This window comes from Miniopterus schreibersii (assembly GCF_964146895.1).
Source record: "Miniopterus schreibersii genome assembly, chromosome: 10".
NCBI classification, from domain to species: domain Eukaryota; kingdom Metazoa; phylum Chordata; class Mammalia; order Chiroptera; family Miniopteridae; genus Miniopterus; species Miniopterus schreibersii.
Window position 1 is genome coordinate 71,089,424 of NC_138110.1, and position 18,275 is coordinate 71,107,698.

General features: G+C 39.4%; 1 protein-coding gene across 9 annotated transcripts in view; it reads right to left on the reverse strand.

Annotated features, from left to right (window-relative positions):
• The window catches only part of TASP1 (taspase 1), a 271,602-nt gene extending 255,912 nt beyond the window's left edge, over positions 1–15,690 (reverse strand). For 7 of the 9 annotated variants that reach the window (XR_013999595.1, XR_013999596.1, XM_081148213.1 and 4 more), the window contains exons 1-3: positions 15,641–15,690; positions 3,224–3,442; positions 1,725–1,792 (exon numbers count right to left, since the gene is read on the reverse strand). Coding sequence is in view for 6 of the 9 variants with exons in the window: in XM_081148213.1 (XP_081004339.1) it covers positions 1,725–1,792; positions 3,224–3,368 (213 nt within the window). In the remaining 3 variants the exon portion in view is untranslated. Of the gene's footprint in view, positions 1–1,724; positions 1,793–3,223; positions 3,443–7,725; positions 7,767–12,092; positions 14,775–15,640 lie in introns of those variants that run through there. The other 2 variants (XM_081148210.1, XM_081148211.1) reach the window with 2 other exon arrangements.
• Positions 15,691–18,275: the final 2,585 nt, after the last annotated feature.

An 18,275-nucleotide genomic window follows, 5' to 3' on the forward strand; every position in this document is an offset into this window, starting at 1 on the left:
ATTTTGTTAACCAGTGTCTCCCCAATAAATTCAATAAAAAGGGGGGAAAAAGGAAAAACACAACTTCTCAAACATACCCAAAAACTTTCCAAAGGCTTAAAGAAGTACAGGAGACGTTTAGAATTAATAAAAAGTGATCACTATTTCCATTCCATACTTTAAGATATAAACTACTCAGATTTAAAACAAGCAAGAGTTTATATTCCGGTAATTTATGATACAGCTCACTTAATATTATTCAAATTAAGACAATGGGAAAAAATATAGCCACTAAACGCAAAGTACTAAGCATTTAGTAAATGAAAGGACTTCGTTCATCACAAGAAGATTCAAATGTCCACAGATATTACATTAATTCAGTTTGGTTTAAATATCTTGATAATTCATATTTTATATAGACAACTGAGTCTCAGACTAAGCTAATAATTTCTCTTCCCACTGTTACTACTCTCCCCACCCCTCACTAAGAAAGCAGTGACTCCCAATCACAAAGGCATTTCAGGATTCTTAGATGGAAACAGACATTTAATAAAAGCACTTTTGATACTATAATATATTTTATAGTGAGATAAACAAATCATATTCTTTTGTAATATAAATTACAGAGAGTAAAGGTCTATAAAATCACCTTGCTTCCTTGCTTCTTGGGTATAAATTAAGACAGGAAAGGAAGACAAGAAAGACTGATTTCTAAATGAACTATTAAAGCTCCAAATTAATCAATAAAGAGAAAGCTCAAAAACAGAATTGTATTAAACTTTTAAGAAGCTCATTCATTGTAAATTGAGGAGGCTGACTGTAGACTCTGAATACATTCGTTTTCTAGGACTATAGTTCTTCTACATTAGTAAAACCTTTCTTTTCAGATAATGAAAAGATCTCACACTTTGAAAAATAAGATGAAAAATATAAAAGAGCTTAGAGAACTTTTTGCTTTATTATAAATTTGAAGAAACACAATAAAATCCCTATAACAAAATATTCTGATTTATTTATGGGATTTCATTCATAAGAAAAAGCTTGGATCTCTAATAAAGTATAATCTTTCTTTTAAATGGTATGTAAATATAAATCAAAAGGGCTGAGAGATTCATTTACTTGATATACAATATCCAATTAACATTCTATTTAAGTAAAAGTAAATGAAAGGTTTGCCTACAAGAGTATTTAGTCAGGATCAAAATAAAAACAAACAATATTTCTTGATTCCATTCCTGATTCCACATTAAGTATTCAACAATTTAGCAAAACCTCAAAAACCAGAGAGCAAACAAGCAGAACTCAGTACAAGGGCAAAGCTAACTCAGGAATGACAATGAATGTCTCCGATACAAACTACTTGATGAAAAACAGAAGGGAAACGTACGGGATACTCTCCCTAAGGAAAGCTCCCATTTTCATGTTAGTTTTTTTTCCTTCCCTTCACAGAAAAACACATTGGCTGCCTTTGAGCTGTTTTCTACAGACCTCAACACCCTTGCAAAGACTAAAAGATATATGATTATGTGCCCATAATTCCAAAAATACAGACTTTAATCTGGGAAAGGAAGGGAAAGATCTAAGCATGATTTGGAGAATAAAAAAAGAAACAAAAAAAGACCTCACAATATGAGCAAAATTATTTTATGGTCCAAACCAAAAATTATCTTATAAATCAAACCTTAAAATTCTGAATTTCAAGGTAAAACTCCTTTATGGTCAAAACCGAAATGTTTTTATTATACCTTCTGACAAGCTCGTTTGCATACATGTTTATATTCCTTGGCTTTGGATTCCGAATGATAACCTGCACCTGTAGTGGGACAAACCAACCAATTATCAGTATTCATTAAAATGTCACAGACCTTGCTTATATTATATAAATAGTTGATACAAACTGATGCTCTCCTGGTGACAGTAAAACTATTGTCTTAACTCTACACAGTTTTAGAAATCAAATAGCTTCTTTCTCCACCAGAAGGCTTTTTAATACCATGCCTTATCTTCTTTTTCAAAACCTATTTTCCTGAGAGAGGCACTAGAAATAGCTCATGTCTCCAAAGAGGCTTCACCAAGGTCACCTCTCTTCCTTTTGAAAAACCTCTCTCCAAAGTCAGGAGTGTTTTGGTCTGGAGCTGATAACCCAGGAAGTGTCAGGGAAAAGAATCCCTTTAAGTTCTTCTCTGTTAACCTTCATTCAGAAAGCACTTGCCATTTGGTAATCCAGAATTCTTAAAAGTAACTTTACAGCCCGGCTGGGTGTGGCTCAGCAGTTGAGCATCGACCTAGGGTCCAGGAGATCAAGGTTCGATTCCCGGTCAGGGCACATGCCTGGGTTGTGGGCTCAATCCCCAATGACTCTTTCATCATTGGTGTTTCTATCTCTCTCTCCCTCTGCTGCCCTCTCTCTGAAATCAATAAAGATATAAAAAAAAAAAAGTAACTTTACAAAACTAGTTAGTTTCTAAATAACATCTGAACTTGAGGGGTGTTACAGCCCACCTATTCACAAGCACCACCAATATTACCACTCCTACCAAACGTTTACACCATCTCACCTCCTGGAATTTAAGCTCAGGGTGTCTCTGAAACCTCACTGATATGACTGCCTAACTGAAATTCTGTTGGTCCCTGATGAGGGACCCAAGGGTTAAATTTCACAATATCTGTCCTTGTTGTCCTCTGAAGTACAGATTATAGGCTAATATATTGCCAAGAGCACTAGACGCAGACTTAAGGGCCCATTTAAGGGTTTCTCAACCTGGTTCTAGCAGGAACTAGCCATTTGGCTAAAGCCACTTAATCTCTCTGGTTTTAAGGTTCCTCACATATCATATTAAGAAGGCAAATTAGTTCTAAGACTGTGTAAATATATCTAAGATGGCCATAGTTAAATACGGAGGTCAATAAAATTTTTTCAGCAGAATTATTTTTAAAACTACAAACCAGTAAAAATTACTTTGTCTGGTTTTAACACTACCTAAATATATCTATTATATAGAGTAAAAGTAAATAATAGGGTAGGAGAGTAAAGAAGACATAGGAAGAGCTGTCATTACAAGATCTTCCAAGTGGGCAATTAAGGGAGGCCCTCACTATATCGAAGTCAATCTCTTTGGTTCCAGTTCCTCTCTGGTACTGTACCTCCTTCCAAGGTGAAATGCAATTCTCAGTGTACTTCAAGGCAAGGAAAAAAAAAAATCAACATTATTTTCACCTTCCGACTCACTCAGTTAGAGCTTACCTGCATGCACCAACACAAAGCCCCCTCGCTTCTCTTTATGGGACTGCTTGGTTTCCAACTCTTTGGCTGTTATTTTAACAGCCGGAACCTGAGATGATCTGGAAGGCAGCCCTTCGCCAGAAATCATCCCCTTCTCCATGGTCATTCTCCAAGTTTACCATCTTCTACTGGAAAAAGAGCATATTTCCATCCAAAAGTAAATGCAGGAGGGGAATTACCCTAAAGGAAAACAGAAAAAGATGGTATGCATTTCTTTGTACTAGCACACACCTACCTTATACAAACTAGTACAAAGACAGTTTTCAAAAAACTAAATTTTAAAGTTACTTAACTTGGTAATACAAAGAATATGAAAAGATTAGGATTTAAATCTCTCTGTCCACTAACAGTGCTCGCCTAAAGTCATATAAACAAAAGAACTGTTATAAAAAAACACTTCATACTGAGTCCAAAGACATTTTATCTTTCATTTTATCTACATGAAAGAAAACTTCCATATAACTTAAATATCACTTTCTACTCCCTCCAAACAAAATATTAATAATCTGTGGGATATTCTAGAATCACAGGCAGTGCTGGCAACATTACTAAGCGTTGGTATAAAGCCTAGATCGCTGCTTATGGTGTTTTTTTTTCAGCTTTATTGCGATATAATTGACATGTAACATTATGTAAGTTTGAGGTGTACAACATGATGATTTGATACTCATATACTGCAAAATGATTTCCACAATAAAGTTAGTTTACATATCCATCACTTCAGCATAATTACAATTTTTTTTTGTGCTGAGAGAACATTTAAGATTTACGGATTGTTGGTTAAAGAAATGAAGCAACATATATATTCACACTGTCTATGTAGAACCTCTTAAGAAAAACAGTCTAATGCCCCATAGCTCAATGGTAAAACACAAATGCTAACAAAATTATATGACTAAACCAAGAAATTAAAATAACACTTGTACAAATACTTGTTAGTTTTTATGAAAGCATTGTTTCTGAGGTTCTCAACAGATAATGAAATATAAAATTTAATAAAATAAATTACAAGCAACTTATACCACAAAGTTTATAATTTTTCTCATAAGCTCAGAAGTTTCTAGCAATCTTGGCTTAATAATAAGAATGACAGAACACAATTTATAAGGAAAATTGGATCATTTAAAAATCAACACAGATATTGAAGAAAATCTGAGTGTAAGGTGATTGAAACTACTTAAACATAGATTTACACTGTTACGTGAAACTCTGTACCTTATTTGAAAGTAAGAAATGAGAAGGGGTAGAAGTCATTCTTTTCCAATATGAAACATAATAGTAACATAAAGAGTGACTTAGCTGACTGCCTAGAGCTGCTTAATACAGCCTGGATACATTTAGGAAGATAAGGGGAGTCTGGATTCACGCTGAATTACCAGCTAACGACTAGATGAAGAGGAAGCTTTTAAAACAAGGAAGGATGATACCACCTCGAGACTACACCTGTATAACAGCTTGTACAACTTGGTTTGGGTTGAGCCCCACAGTCAGCCAGCCTGAGGAAATCCCACCCACAAACAGGACAACAACAGTTAAAACCCAATTAGAACAGGAGAGCCCAAATAAACCACAAAAGAATCACTCCTAGAGCACCCAGCTCAGGAGTTCAAGGGGACCACACTACTGGGTCCCACAGGACATTTACTACAAAAGGCGACCCCATGAAGACTAGGAATCATAGAACATATATCTAATACATAGAAATAAGCAGAAGAGACAACTAAAATGAGGAGACATGAAACAACCCCCAAATGAAAGAAAAGGAGAAATCTCAAGAAAAAGATCTAAATGAGACGGAGGTAAGCAACTTATCAGACATAGAGTTCAGAGTAATGATTATAAGGATGCTCAGGAAACTTAATGATAACTACAAGGAACTGAGTGGGAACTACAAGAAACTTGGTGAGAACTATATCAACATGAAAAAGACATAAAAACCATGAATAAGAACCAGTCAGAAATGAAGAATACTACATGTGACATCAAGAATACATTGGAAAGACTTAAAAGCAGGTCTCATGAAGCAGAGGATTAAATCAACAATTTGGAAGACAAGGTAGAAAAAGACACCCAGTCAGAGCAGTATAAAGAAAAAACACTTAAAAGGCATGAGGACAGTTTAAGGGAACTTTGGGACAACACGAAATGGAACAACATCCACATCATAGGGGTTCAGAGGGACAAGATAGTGAGCAAAGAATAGAGAGAACCTGTTTGAAGAAATGACAAAAAATTTCCCTAACTTAGTGAAGAAAAAAGTCACACAAGTTCAGGAGGCACAGAAAGTCGCAATCAAAATGAACACAAAAAGCCTCACACCAAGACACATCATAATTAAAATGGCAAATGTTAACAACAAAGAGAGAATCTTAAGGGCAGAAAGAAAGAAACAGTTACCTAAAAGGGAGCTCCCATAAGGCTGTCAACTGATTTCTCAACAGAAACACTACAGCCAGAAGAGAATGGCATGAAGTATTCAAAGTAATGAAAAGCACGTATCTGAAACCAAGAATATTCTGTCCAGCAACGCTATCATTCAAAATTGAAGGTTAAATAATGAGCTTCCCTGACAAAAAGAAAAAAAAGAAAAAAAAGGCTCAAGGGGTGTATTACCACCAAACCAGCATCACAGGAAATGCTAAAGGGACTGTTTTAAGAAGAAAAAGTGACAGAGAGAAATATAGGCATAAAGAACTAAAATGGCAATAAATAAGTACCTATCAATACTAACCTTAAATGTAAATGGATTAAATGTTCCAATTAAAAGATATAGGATAGCTGAATGGATAAGAAAACATGACCTATAAATATGCTGTCTATAAGTGACCCACCTCAGAGCAAAAAACTCACAGAGGATGAAAGTGAAGGGATGGAAAAAAATTTTCCAAACAAATGGAAACAAAAAAAAGCTGGGCTAGCAATACCTAATATCTAACAAAACAGACTTCAAAACAAAGGCCATAGCAGGAGACAAAAAGGTCTCTACATTATCCTTAAGGGATTGATCCAACAAGAGGATACAATCCTGTTGAACATATATATACCCAATACAGGAGCATCTAAATATATTTTTTAAAACCCCTGGAGGAATTGAAGGGAGAGAAAGACAGCAAAAAAGTCATAGTAGGAGACTTTAACACCCCACTGACATCACTGGATAGAATTTCCAGACAAAAAATCAACAAGGAAACAGTGACCTTAAATGACACACTAGATCAGATGGATTTAATTGATATTTACAGAACATTTCATCCCAAAGTTGCAGAATACACATTCTTCTCAAGTGCACATGGAACATTCTCAAAGACAGACCACATGTTAGAATACAAAATAAGTCTTTACAAGTTCAAGAAGATTGAAATCATATCAAGCATCTTCTCAGATCACAATGGCATGAAGCTAGAAATCTACAATAAAAAAAAACTCGCAAATATTCAAACTCTCAGAGGCTAAATAGGAGGTTATTAAACAATGAATGGGTTACCAATGAAACCAAGGAAGAAACCAAAAACTTCCTGGAAACAAATGAAAAAGAACACGCAGCAACCCAAAATCTATGGGACACAGTGAAGGCAGTCATGAGAGGGAAGTTCATAGCATTACAGATCTACCTGAAGAAACAAGGAAAGGCTCAAATAAATGATATAACCGAACAACTAAAAGGACTAGAAAGAGAACAATAAGAAAAGCCCAGAGGAAGCAGAAGGAAGGAAATAATAAAGATCAGAGTGGAAATAAATGACACAAAGACTAGATAAACAATTTAAAAGATCAATGAAACCAAGAGCTGATTCTTTGAAAAGATAAACAAGACTGATGAACCTTCAGCCAGGCTTACCAAGAAACAAAGAGTAGAGGACCCAAATAAATAAAATCAAAAATTAAATAAGCAAAGAACTGACACCACAGAAATACAAAGGACTGTAAGAAAATACTATGAAAATCTATATATGCCAACAACCTGGACAACCTGGTGAAATGGACAAGTTCCTGAAAACATAAAAGCTTCTATAACTCAACCAGGAGGAATCGGAAAGTCTGAATAGGCCGATAATTCATGAAATTGAAGTAGTAATCAAACAACTCCCAGGCAGCCCAGCTGGCATGGCTCAGAGCATCAACCTATGATCCAGGAGATGGGGGTTTGATTCCCGGTCAGGGCATATGCCTGGGTTGCAGGCTCAATCCCCAGTAGGGGGCATGCAGGAGGCAGTCGATCAATGACTTTATCATTGATGTTTCTATCTCTCTCTCTCCCTCTCCCTTTCCTCTCTCTGAAATCAATAAAGACTTTTTTAACTTTTTTAAAAAGAGAATATATGCATCCCCATGTTCACAGCAGCATTATTTTCACTAAGATCTGGAAATAGCCCAAGTGCCTATAAGTAAATAAGCTGATAAAAAAAGTTGTGGTGTATTTACACAATGTAATACTGAGACTATAAAAAAGAAGGATCTCTTACCCTTTGCAACAGCATGGATGGACCTGGAGATTATTATGCTAAGCAAAATTAGTGAGTCAGAGAAAGACAAATATCACATGATCTCACTTATATGTGGAATCTAATGGACAAAATAAACTGATGAATGGAATAGGTCAAAGGGCATGGATGCATGGAACAGACTGACAGATCTCAGAGGAAAGGGAGGTCAGGGTCATGGCAGGAAGAGATTAACCAAAGAACTTATATGCTTATATGCATAGCCCAAGGACACATACAATAGTGCAATGAAGGCCTGGGGTGGGGCCCAGGTGGAGTGGGGCAAAGGGTGAGAAAATGGGGGACATCTGTAATACTGTCAACAATAAAAATAAATAAATAAATAAATAAATAAATAAATAAATAAATAGAGTAATTTAGCTGCCTAGTCCAAAAAAGCAGTGTTGCCAGGCCGGGCATGGCTCAGCAGTTGAACATCGACCTAGGATCGAGGAGATCGAGGTGCGGTTCCTGGTCGGAACACATGCCTGGGTTGTGGGCTCGATCCCCAGTGGGGGGCGTGCAGGAGGCAGCTGATCAATGACTCTCTCATCATTGATGTTTCTCTCTCTCTCCCTCTCCCTTCCTCTCTCTGAAATCAATAAAGATATATTTAAAAAAAAAAAAAAAAAGGCAGTGTTACTCAAAGTGCGGTCTGCATACCAGTGCTTGTTACCAGTCTGAAATAAATTATTTTATTAATATATTAATTGCTTTATATGAACATTTCAATAAATAATGTACAGCTTTGAATTTCTTTTCTATTTCCTCATGTTTTATTTATACTTATATTTTTGATACAATTTTATCTGCTAAATCTAATAAAAACTTGAGCTTTTATTTCTATCTTTCATTTACATTTCCATATTTCAGTTTCATTTGGGTTTTGCTTTGGCTTTGTTTTTGTTCTTGTTATTTTATAAAAGAAATGGTCATGAATGAACTGAAAATTTTTGAAGCTAGTCCTCTGCACCAGAGATGGTCTGAGAAGCACTGCAATACTGTACTTTTAACCTGCTTTAATTCTTGGTTAAAAAGAGTACATTTAAACTTTTATTATATAACATTTAATTTAAAGGACAACTGGTATATGCTGTTGTATTAAAATGTTTACATATATTCATAAACACAGGGGAAAATTTTTTTACAAAAGAGTGCTGAGCTGATTAAATAAACAGTGAATTTAAATGCCTGTTTTTGTTTTTGTTTTTGTTTTGTGGTGGTGCCTCTTTCTAAGGGTAGATTTTCTTCCAAAGACTTCACAAGGATCTGCCTCAATTATCTTTATTTGACTCTGGTTATTTCTCTGAGATAGGTTTCTATTTACTCATGTGTCAGCTAAATTTAAATGATTATGGTTCATCTGCCAGCCTATACAGGCCATCATGTCTGACCTAGCTATGAAATGAGCTTGGGCCAACTAGTCCCCACAAAAATAGGTTGAGTAAAAACTCAGGCTTTGGAAAATTAAGAGTTTCAGTTAAAACAAAAACACATCCAAGTAGTATGGGTTATTAATCTTCAGGCTACCCTGTCATCACATGCATTTTTTCATAAATAAAAAATTAGAACATGTACATTTTATAATGAATAAAGTTTGCTGTAATAGGCTTTTTAACATACATCTATGAACGATTTTAAAACAACGCTTCTCAAGCTTGTCTGAAAAAAACAAAATGTGGAAGACGAATTAATGTTATTTCTTGAGCAACCTACCATCCCTTGGAGACTATGTGAAATATATTTATTTTGCAAATCATGTCATCTCAATACACTCCTCCAAAAATGCTGGCCTCAAAGTTCTGCTGGACTGGGAAAAGATCTCAAGTAGACAGGCTACCCAGTGCACAACTCTGGCCCTCAGCTTGCAATGGTTACTGGAACATTTTTAATTCAATTAGAAATGAAGCAACTTCTACTCCAACATCAGTTTTTGTTTAACTCAAAACCCATTAAAGGTCTGACCTACCTAATAAATAAAGAGTTCCAACAAATGACTAAAAAAAGATAAAACAGGGCTACTGGGCAACTGCCAGTTCATAGAAAAATTACATAACAGTTAGATCAAAAGATGCTAAATCTCACTCAAAAGAAAGATGCAAAATAAAACTACACTGAAATACCATTTTTTAACTTGGATTGGCAAGCATCAAAATGTAAGATAACATCCTTGTTTTGAGGGTATGAGAAACATGAGTTCTCATACATTACCAGTGGTAGCATAAAATAATACAACTCAACAGGGGCAATTTGGCAAAGTCAAACAAAATTACAAATGTACACTGAGGGGCTGTCTGTAATAGGAAAGATATAAACCAACAACATGTCTCAATGGAAGTGGTTAAAAATAAAAGCAGCCATTGGAAAAAAAACGAGAACGTTCTTAACATACAAATATGGAATGACAGATCTTGAAGGTATTTTGGTAAGTAAAAAAAAAGACAAAAAACTTAGTACAGAAATATAGGCAGTACCATATTCTGAAGGAGGGAAGAAAAAATAATACAGCTAAATATATATTCAAAGTACAAATCTGGAAGAATGGTATATACCAAAAAACAGTGTAATAGTAGTCACCAGTAGGTCTGGATGACTGACGGACAGAGGTAATATAGAAATGTTGCTGTTCATCGCTTTGTACCTTTCAACTTTGAATAATCTGAATGTATTACTTATGGAGAAATATTCTTATTTATTTATGGGAACACAAGGTAACTAAGTACAAGCTCCAAAACAGGGCAAGCTTATGAGATCCCACTAAAAAACTGCGTAAGAGGGGAAACTTCCCAACACTGTTCCTACATAGGGAAGGAAGAGTAAAAACATGGCCAATCAACAACCCTGGCCCAAGAGGTCTTTTCTGTTCTGTTTTTTCTGGATCTTGAACTTTTGGGGCCATACAAATTATAGGTAATTCAAATTAAAAATAAGTAAATCACAGTATTTGATCTCCACAGTTAAGACTAAAGAGTAAAAATTAAATCGCGACCATAGATTAACATCAAATATCCCTGTGATGCTTTTATCACATTTGTAGTCATTATTACAAATCACTACTTGAAAATGATGAAGCATACATCCATATAAACAAGAAAAATGACTAACCATCCAGCTAAGTTCTGAGGTAACACTCAACACGAAAGGTTTCCAATGAAAGGAGATGCATGTTACAGTTTTATAGGACCAAAAAAAACAATTTAATAGATCCATTTTAATCATGCCTTTATTTCTGAATATGTCTAAATATGGACATTTTGCAATTTCCTACTGGTAATAATATTAAAATTAGTTTTATTATTTCTAAAAAACACTGGTAACTTGTCCATCCTCTGCAACAGTTGTTTGAAAAGCTAAACATAAAGTTAGCACATGACCCAGCAATTCCACCCAAGAGAACTAAAAACATGTCCACGCAAAAACCTGTACATGAGTGTCTAGAACAGAATTGTTCATGAAAGACAAAAAGTGAAAACAATGCAAATGTCCATAACTGGTGATGATTAAATACGATATGTTCATACAATGGAACATTATTCAGCCATAAAAATGAAGTACTGATACACAGAATGGCATTAATGAACTTTGAAAACAAAGAAAAAATCAGATACAAAAGGCCACGCGTTGTAGGTTTCCACTTATATGAAGTGTCCCTGGCAGGCAAATATAAAGAGACAGTAAGTAGATGAGTGGTTGCCTAGGACTGCAAGGATGGAGGGGACTAGGAGTGACTGCTAGTTGGGCCAGGGTTTCCTTCAGGGGAATAAAATGTTCCAAAATTGATTGTGGCGATGGTTGTACAATTCTAAATATACTAACTACCACTGAATTACACACTTTAAGTGGGTAAGTTATATGATAAATAAATTATATCTTAATAAAGCTGTTTGGGAATTAAGAAAACTTCTTGCTTCCCATAAATTGTATCTTTATCCATAAGATGTACACTTTCCATGTTACCAAACCTAATAGCTTTTTCTTAATCCTCTGTCTGCGACCTCTGATTCCCTAGGTCCTCGCTCTTCTTGGAAGCATGCCAATCTACTGCCCTAGCTCTTCTGGGCCCCTGACACCTCCCAGCTCCGTCCTCTTACACGACTGGCAGAGGGACCTATTCTCAAATGTCTCCTTCAGCAATTTTACCCACCACCAACCTTTCCAACTATTCTCTCAGTAAACCAGATGATTCCTAACTCTTTATCTTCTGTCTCTTAAGCTCCAGCCACAAGTCTGGAGAGCTCAGCCCGGATCCACCTCACCCTTAGCCTGCCCAAAACAAATTCATCTCTCCCCAGAAATCTTTCCACATTACTCCTTATTTTTCTTAATAGCATCGTCTTTTTCTAACTCACCTTGAAGTTGTCTCTGCACCCAGTTTCCAAATCCTACAGATTTCTCCCCCGAGCATTTAACTTCCTTTTCCTTACTGCCTTCACCCTTGTTCAGCTCACATACCTCTCAACATAAATGTTGCAAAAAGCCTTTTAACTTTTCTCCTCAAGCCCAGGCTATCATAAAACATCCATCCACAAAAAGTTGCCAAATAAATCTCATAAAGGACAACTCCAATAAAAACAAACAGCATGCCAAAAGACATGAGCAGACAATACATAAAAGAGGAACTATAAACTGGATTCCAATATTAAGGAAAGAATATTCAAAGAAATCCAAACAAAAATGAAATATTTCTAACTAGCACTGTAATTGCCACCATAAACTGATGTAACCATTTTTAAAAAGCATTTGTCAGTATCAAGAGCCTTAAAATGTATAATTTGTATATACTAACTTCCCAGAGATACTCTATGCATAAACTAGTGTAAACATACACAAGTAACAGTACCACGGCTACCTCCAAGGAGAACTGGAGGCTGAGGGGAAAGGATAAGAGGGAAACTTGATTTTCTCCTAATAACCTTTTGTATTTGAACTTTTTTTTACTAGGTACTATACTACAAAGAGAATATTTCAATTAGCCACCTCTGAGACCAAGATGAATGTAATTAACCTGATAATCAAGGCCAGGAGAGAAACTCAGAATAAAACATTGTTTTTGCTCCAGGGACTTTCATGGCACTGATTTAAGGTCTAAATTTTGACCCCATTTCTCTCAAAGATTGTTTTATTTTCCTACTACATGTGATGACACTATTTTTTTTTTTTTCTTTAACCCACTTAGAAAACTACCACATGTCCTGTTTGCCCCTCATGTTGTAGTTTTTTGCTCTAGGTTTACTTAGTCTTTTAGAAACAGCTGAAGGAGGAAATTGTGAAATCCATCTTACAGAAAAAGGCTTTTAAAGAAATCCAGCCCTCAAGCTATAGCAAGTGATGAATAAAGAAGCATTTTGTGTTGCTCTTAACATCATGACACTGAAGGTTTAATGCTCCCTTAAGTAAGCTCCAAAGCATACTTATTTCATCTTTGACCCAGTAATTCCACTTCTGAGGACACTTTCTACCAAAATAACTTCAAAAACAGAAAAGGTTTTATGCCTTTAACGCTGTGTTTAACACAGGATAATTTTTAAAAAAAAATTCAGAGTGAGCTAAATGTCCAACAGAGAGAAATGCCTGAAATAAGAATAGCCTATATATTATGGTCAATTGGTTTTTAAGAAGGGTGCCAAGGCCATTCAATGGGAAAAGGACTTTTCAACAAATAGTGCTGGGACAATTGCACAGCCACACGCAAAAGGAGAGCATGGATGCCTGCCTCACACCACACACAAAAATTAATTCTACATATATCAAGACCTAAATGCAAGAGCCAATACTATAAAACTCTTAGGTAAATCTTCATGACCTTAAATTTGGCAGTGGCTTCAGATATGACATCAGAAGCACAAGCAACCAAAAAAACATAAATTGAACTTCACCAAAATGTTAAACGTTTGCACTTCAAGGACACCATTCAAGAAAATGAAAAGAAACTCCACAAAATGGAGAAAATGGGGGGAAAAATTACTGCAAATTGTGTATCTGATAAGGGACTCACCTGGACTATATATAAGGAACTCATACAACTTTAAAAGTAAATTTTTTTTTAAATTTGTTTTAAAAATGGGCAAAGTAATTAAATTGACATTTCTCCAAAGATATGCAAAAGGCCAATAAGCACGGGAAAAGATGCTCAACATTTTCAGCCATCTGGAAAATGCAAATCAAAACTGCAATGACATGCCATTTCACCACCAATAGGATGGCAATAGTCAAAAAGACAGATAAATATTAGCAAGGATATAGAGAAATCTGAACCCTCATATCCTGCTGGTGCTGGCCACTTTGGAGAATATGTGACAGTTCCTCAAAGAGTTATCATTTGACCCCAAAATTCCACTTCTAGGTAAACACCCAAGAGAACTGAAAACATTCATCCACACAAAAGCTTGTACATGGATGTTTATAGCAAAAGTATTCAAAATAGTCAAAAAGTGGAGACAACCCAGATGTCCATCAACAAAATGCAGCATACTCATATAATGGAATATTATTCGGCCATAAAAAGGAATGTAGTAATACATAAAACATGGATTAACCTTGAAAACATTACAGTAAGTGAAAGAAGCCAAGCACAAAAGGGCACATATTATATGGCTGCATTTACATGAAATGTAGAGAATAGGAAAATCCAGACACAAAAAGTAGATCAATGGTTGCTGGGGACTGAAAAGGCAAGGGCGTCTATAATGGGTACAAAGTTTCTTTCCTGGTGACAAAAATGTTCTGGAATTAAGACAGTGGTGAGTGCACAACTTTGTAAATATATTAAAAAATCAAATTTACAATTTAAAAGAATAGATTTTATGGTGTGTGAATTGTACATCAGAAAAAATATATATATATCCATAAAATGGATGCAATGTATGAAAATTATTTTAGTTACAGAGTCCTTCCTGGGAATCGATCTAGGAGATGAATTGCAGGACCCCCTTGGATACCAAAATCCAAGGATGCTGAATCCCTTCCAATGTAGCCTTTTTTTCTCCCCCCAAATATTTTCAATCTGTGGTTGGCGGAATCTGATTGAAACCGTGGATACATATGGCCAACTATAATCATATTTTATATGCATACACTATGATCATAAGTAGGTTAAGAATATGCTATGAAAATTACAAACAATGATACAAAAAAAAAAAAAAAGGGCTGGGTCGGTGGAACTATAGGTGATCTCTTAAAATATCTGTGATATTCCTTAATAAGCATGCGCCACTTCTTAAAGTGGAGGAAAAAAACTTTATTTAAAACAAAGGAAATTATTAAACCCCTGGATGTATAAAAAAAAAAATTCCTTAGCCCAATATTCCAGGGTTTCGGTCACATGGTCCCCAAAATCCCTTCCGCTCCCCTCCCCGACAGAGGCCAGTGGGGCCCGACGCCCTCGTCCCGGCGCCTCGGGCTCCGGCTCCCACCCTCCCTCCGGCGGCCGCTCCTCCTCGGTCCTTCCCCGGCGCTCTTCCTCCGCCGCGGCCGTCAGCGCCAACGTCCTGCGCGCCGCACCCGGGCCTCCAGGGCCCGCGGGGCCGGGGCGCACGCCCTCGGGTCTCTCGCGAGCCTCAGACCTGGAGAGCCCCACAGCCGGAGACCGCAGCGCGGGACAAGGGCAGCGAGGACTCCCGCACAGACAGCCCCTTCCCCGCACCGGGCCCGGGGCCGCCCAGCTGCAGCCGAGGCTGGGAGGGCGCCGGCGCGGGCCCCACGCGCGATCGAGGGGACGAGGGACGTCCCGGGTCCGCTCCCTCGCCGCCGCCCCAGGCGAGGGGCATCCTGCGCGCCGCCCCCTCCGGGCCCTGGAGAGGGGGCCCCCACGAGCGCACGGGGCCGGGGCCGGGGCCCCACACCGAGGAGGCGGCGCGGCGGCGGCGGCGCGGACAGCGTGGGAAAGAAGGACACTCACCCGCGTCAGCCCCGAGCCCTCACAGCACCGGAAATAGTCACCAGCCCGTTGCCAGGGTGAGGAAGCGGGGCTGACGTCGAGCCCTCCCATTGGCAGTGAGCGTCACCACGTGGCCGGAAGCGTGCGCTCACGCGCTGCTCGGACCCCGCCCTCAGCTCCCGAGCCTTTCACGCGGCCGGGAGGTGCGGCGGGGCCTCCGCCCGGCGCGCGGTCGGTCCCGCGCCGGCCCCGCGGCCCGGCTCTCCTGCCCCCGCCCTTCGCGAGCGGTCCGAGCGGCTGGGTGCCTGGCGGCGTGGCAGGAAGCGAAGTTAGCGCGGCCACCGTGTAGAGAACTGTGGCCTAGGAGCTTCGGGTTACGAAGTCCTTACGGTACACGCAGGGGAAACGGGGTCCTCCCTGACGCAGGGGGAGGCGGGGACATGAAAGTGGGGTGGCCTTGCCTTTCCCACGCAGCACCCGACACCGAGTCGCAGGAACACAGCCCCTTTCGTGTCTCCTTGGAACTGCCCAGAGGAGCCCTGCAGCAGCCGCGCTCGGCCTGCGCTGGAAGCGGGCTGAAAGGGGGGAGCAGTGTCCCCCAAGGGGGCCCCGGACCCGCGGCCCCCGCGCCGGGGGCTCCCCTGAGGCCTCGCTTCAGGCTGGCCGCATCAGAAACAATATGCTCTGTAGTTTTTCATTGTTAATACTCACCGGAAGATATTTTTCCATTGATTTTTAGAGAGAGTGGAGGGGGGGTGAGAAACACCGATGGGAGCGGGACACGCGGGTCACTCGCCTCCCACGTGCGCCCGGGCTGGGGCTGGGGTGGGCCCTGCAACCCTCGGGTGGGTGGGCTGACGCTCTAACCGCTGAGCCCCACCGCCAGGGCCCCACGATATGTTTTGATGAGCCCTCCAGGTGACTCTGGTGCACCTAGAATTTGAGAGCCACAGAACCCGAGGGACTTTCTCCCTAGCCTAGGTCACAGATGACACAGAGCGAGCAGAGGCGGGAGTGACCGGCTCCAAGCCCGGCATGCTGGGATCCAAGGCCGCCGCCAGGGGCTGGGAAAGGCAAGAGGCCAGAAGTCAGAGTGAACAGGGCCTTGCAGACACCTTGATCTTGAACTTCCTCCAGAACTGCGAGAGAACAGATGTCTCTTGCTTTAAACCACCCAGTTTGTGGTACTTGCTTACGGCCACCCTCAGAAACTGATGCAGGGCTATCACAGACAGTACTTCTGTGACCGGTTAGGACCTGTCTTGTGCTATACCCAGGCACACTTTGTTTTTACACTCACCGTTCTGAGGCTGACAAGGCTGGGCTCAGCAGTTTTCACTTGGGGTCGCTCATGTGGTTGTAGTTACATGGCAGCTGGGGCTGGAGTCACCTGAAGGCTTCTTCACTCACACGTCTGATACCTGGGCTGGTATAGCTGGAACATCTGGGAAATAGTTGGTCATCTTTCTCCCCCCCCCCTCCCCGTGCATCCTCTCCACCGGCCTTGGGCTTCTTCAGAGCATGGAGAGCACGGTAGGGTTGGACTTCTTACCTAGCAGCTGGTTGCCCCCAGAAAAAGCATTTTAAGAAAAAGTAAGTGGATCCTGCAAGTTCTCTTAAATTAGGCCCAGAACTAGCAGAGCGCCACTTACCCCATGGAAAGGCCAGTCAAAGGCCAGGTAAGATTTAAAGGGGTGTGTCACTCTCCACCTCTGGGAGGGTGGAATGGCTCAGGTCTGTAGGGAGGGGGAGAAGTGGTGGTTAGCATTCTTGGAGACGAACTGCCACACCCTGTAAGGGTTCAGTGGTTGCATATGACCAAGACCCCCATCGGTTAAGTGAAACAAAAGAATTTGTTAAAAGTGTGGGATAGCTCACAGAGGCAATGGGGAAACTTCCAGAAAAGGTAGGAACCAGAGAAGTTCTAGTTTCCTAGCAAGTACTAATGGACAAGCTTTTCCAGTTACAACCACAGGATAAATCAACTTCCTCTATTTCTGGTATTTATGTTTCTCTGTTCAAGATTCAAATTCTAGAGTGGAAAAAAAATATGGCATAAATTGGATCACGTGTCCATACCCTGTCAAGAGGAGGCATAAAATGGAAGAAGGAAATTGAGAAATTTTTCTAAGAGTAGGGGACATGAAAGCTAGGCTGCACGAACAACAGATGCCCATTGTCCAGGGTGCTTTGGGTGTAAGTTTGCCTAAAATAAGGGGACCAATCAGGATCCACCCCTCTCTATACTTTTCTTAACATCAGCCTGTGTTATACTGTCTATTTCTGTGAATTCAATGCAGTATTAACAAACATAAGACATATCCTTTGTTTGGAATTATTAACCCTTATTATTTTATATTGTTTAGAACCAGTAACATCTCTCCATCCTTTATCATCTTTACAAAGAGTGCACCTGATAGTATTGGGAACAACAATGTTTCTCTTAAGTGTGAAGACGGCACTGAAGAAATCTGTAGACAGTATTAAGCTACAAATTTTTTTACTTCTTATTATGGAAATTTTCAAAGATAAGCAGAAGTAGGGAGGATAGCGTAATGGAATCCCTTACTCTAACCACCAGGTAATGTAGTTTATCTGGGTTTATTCTGGCTACTCCTGCTTCGCTATCCAATGCCTCTGGTATCTCTGCTGCATC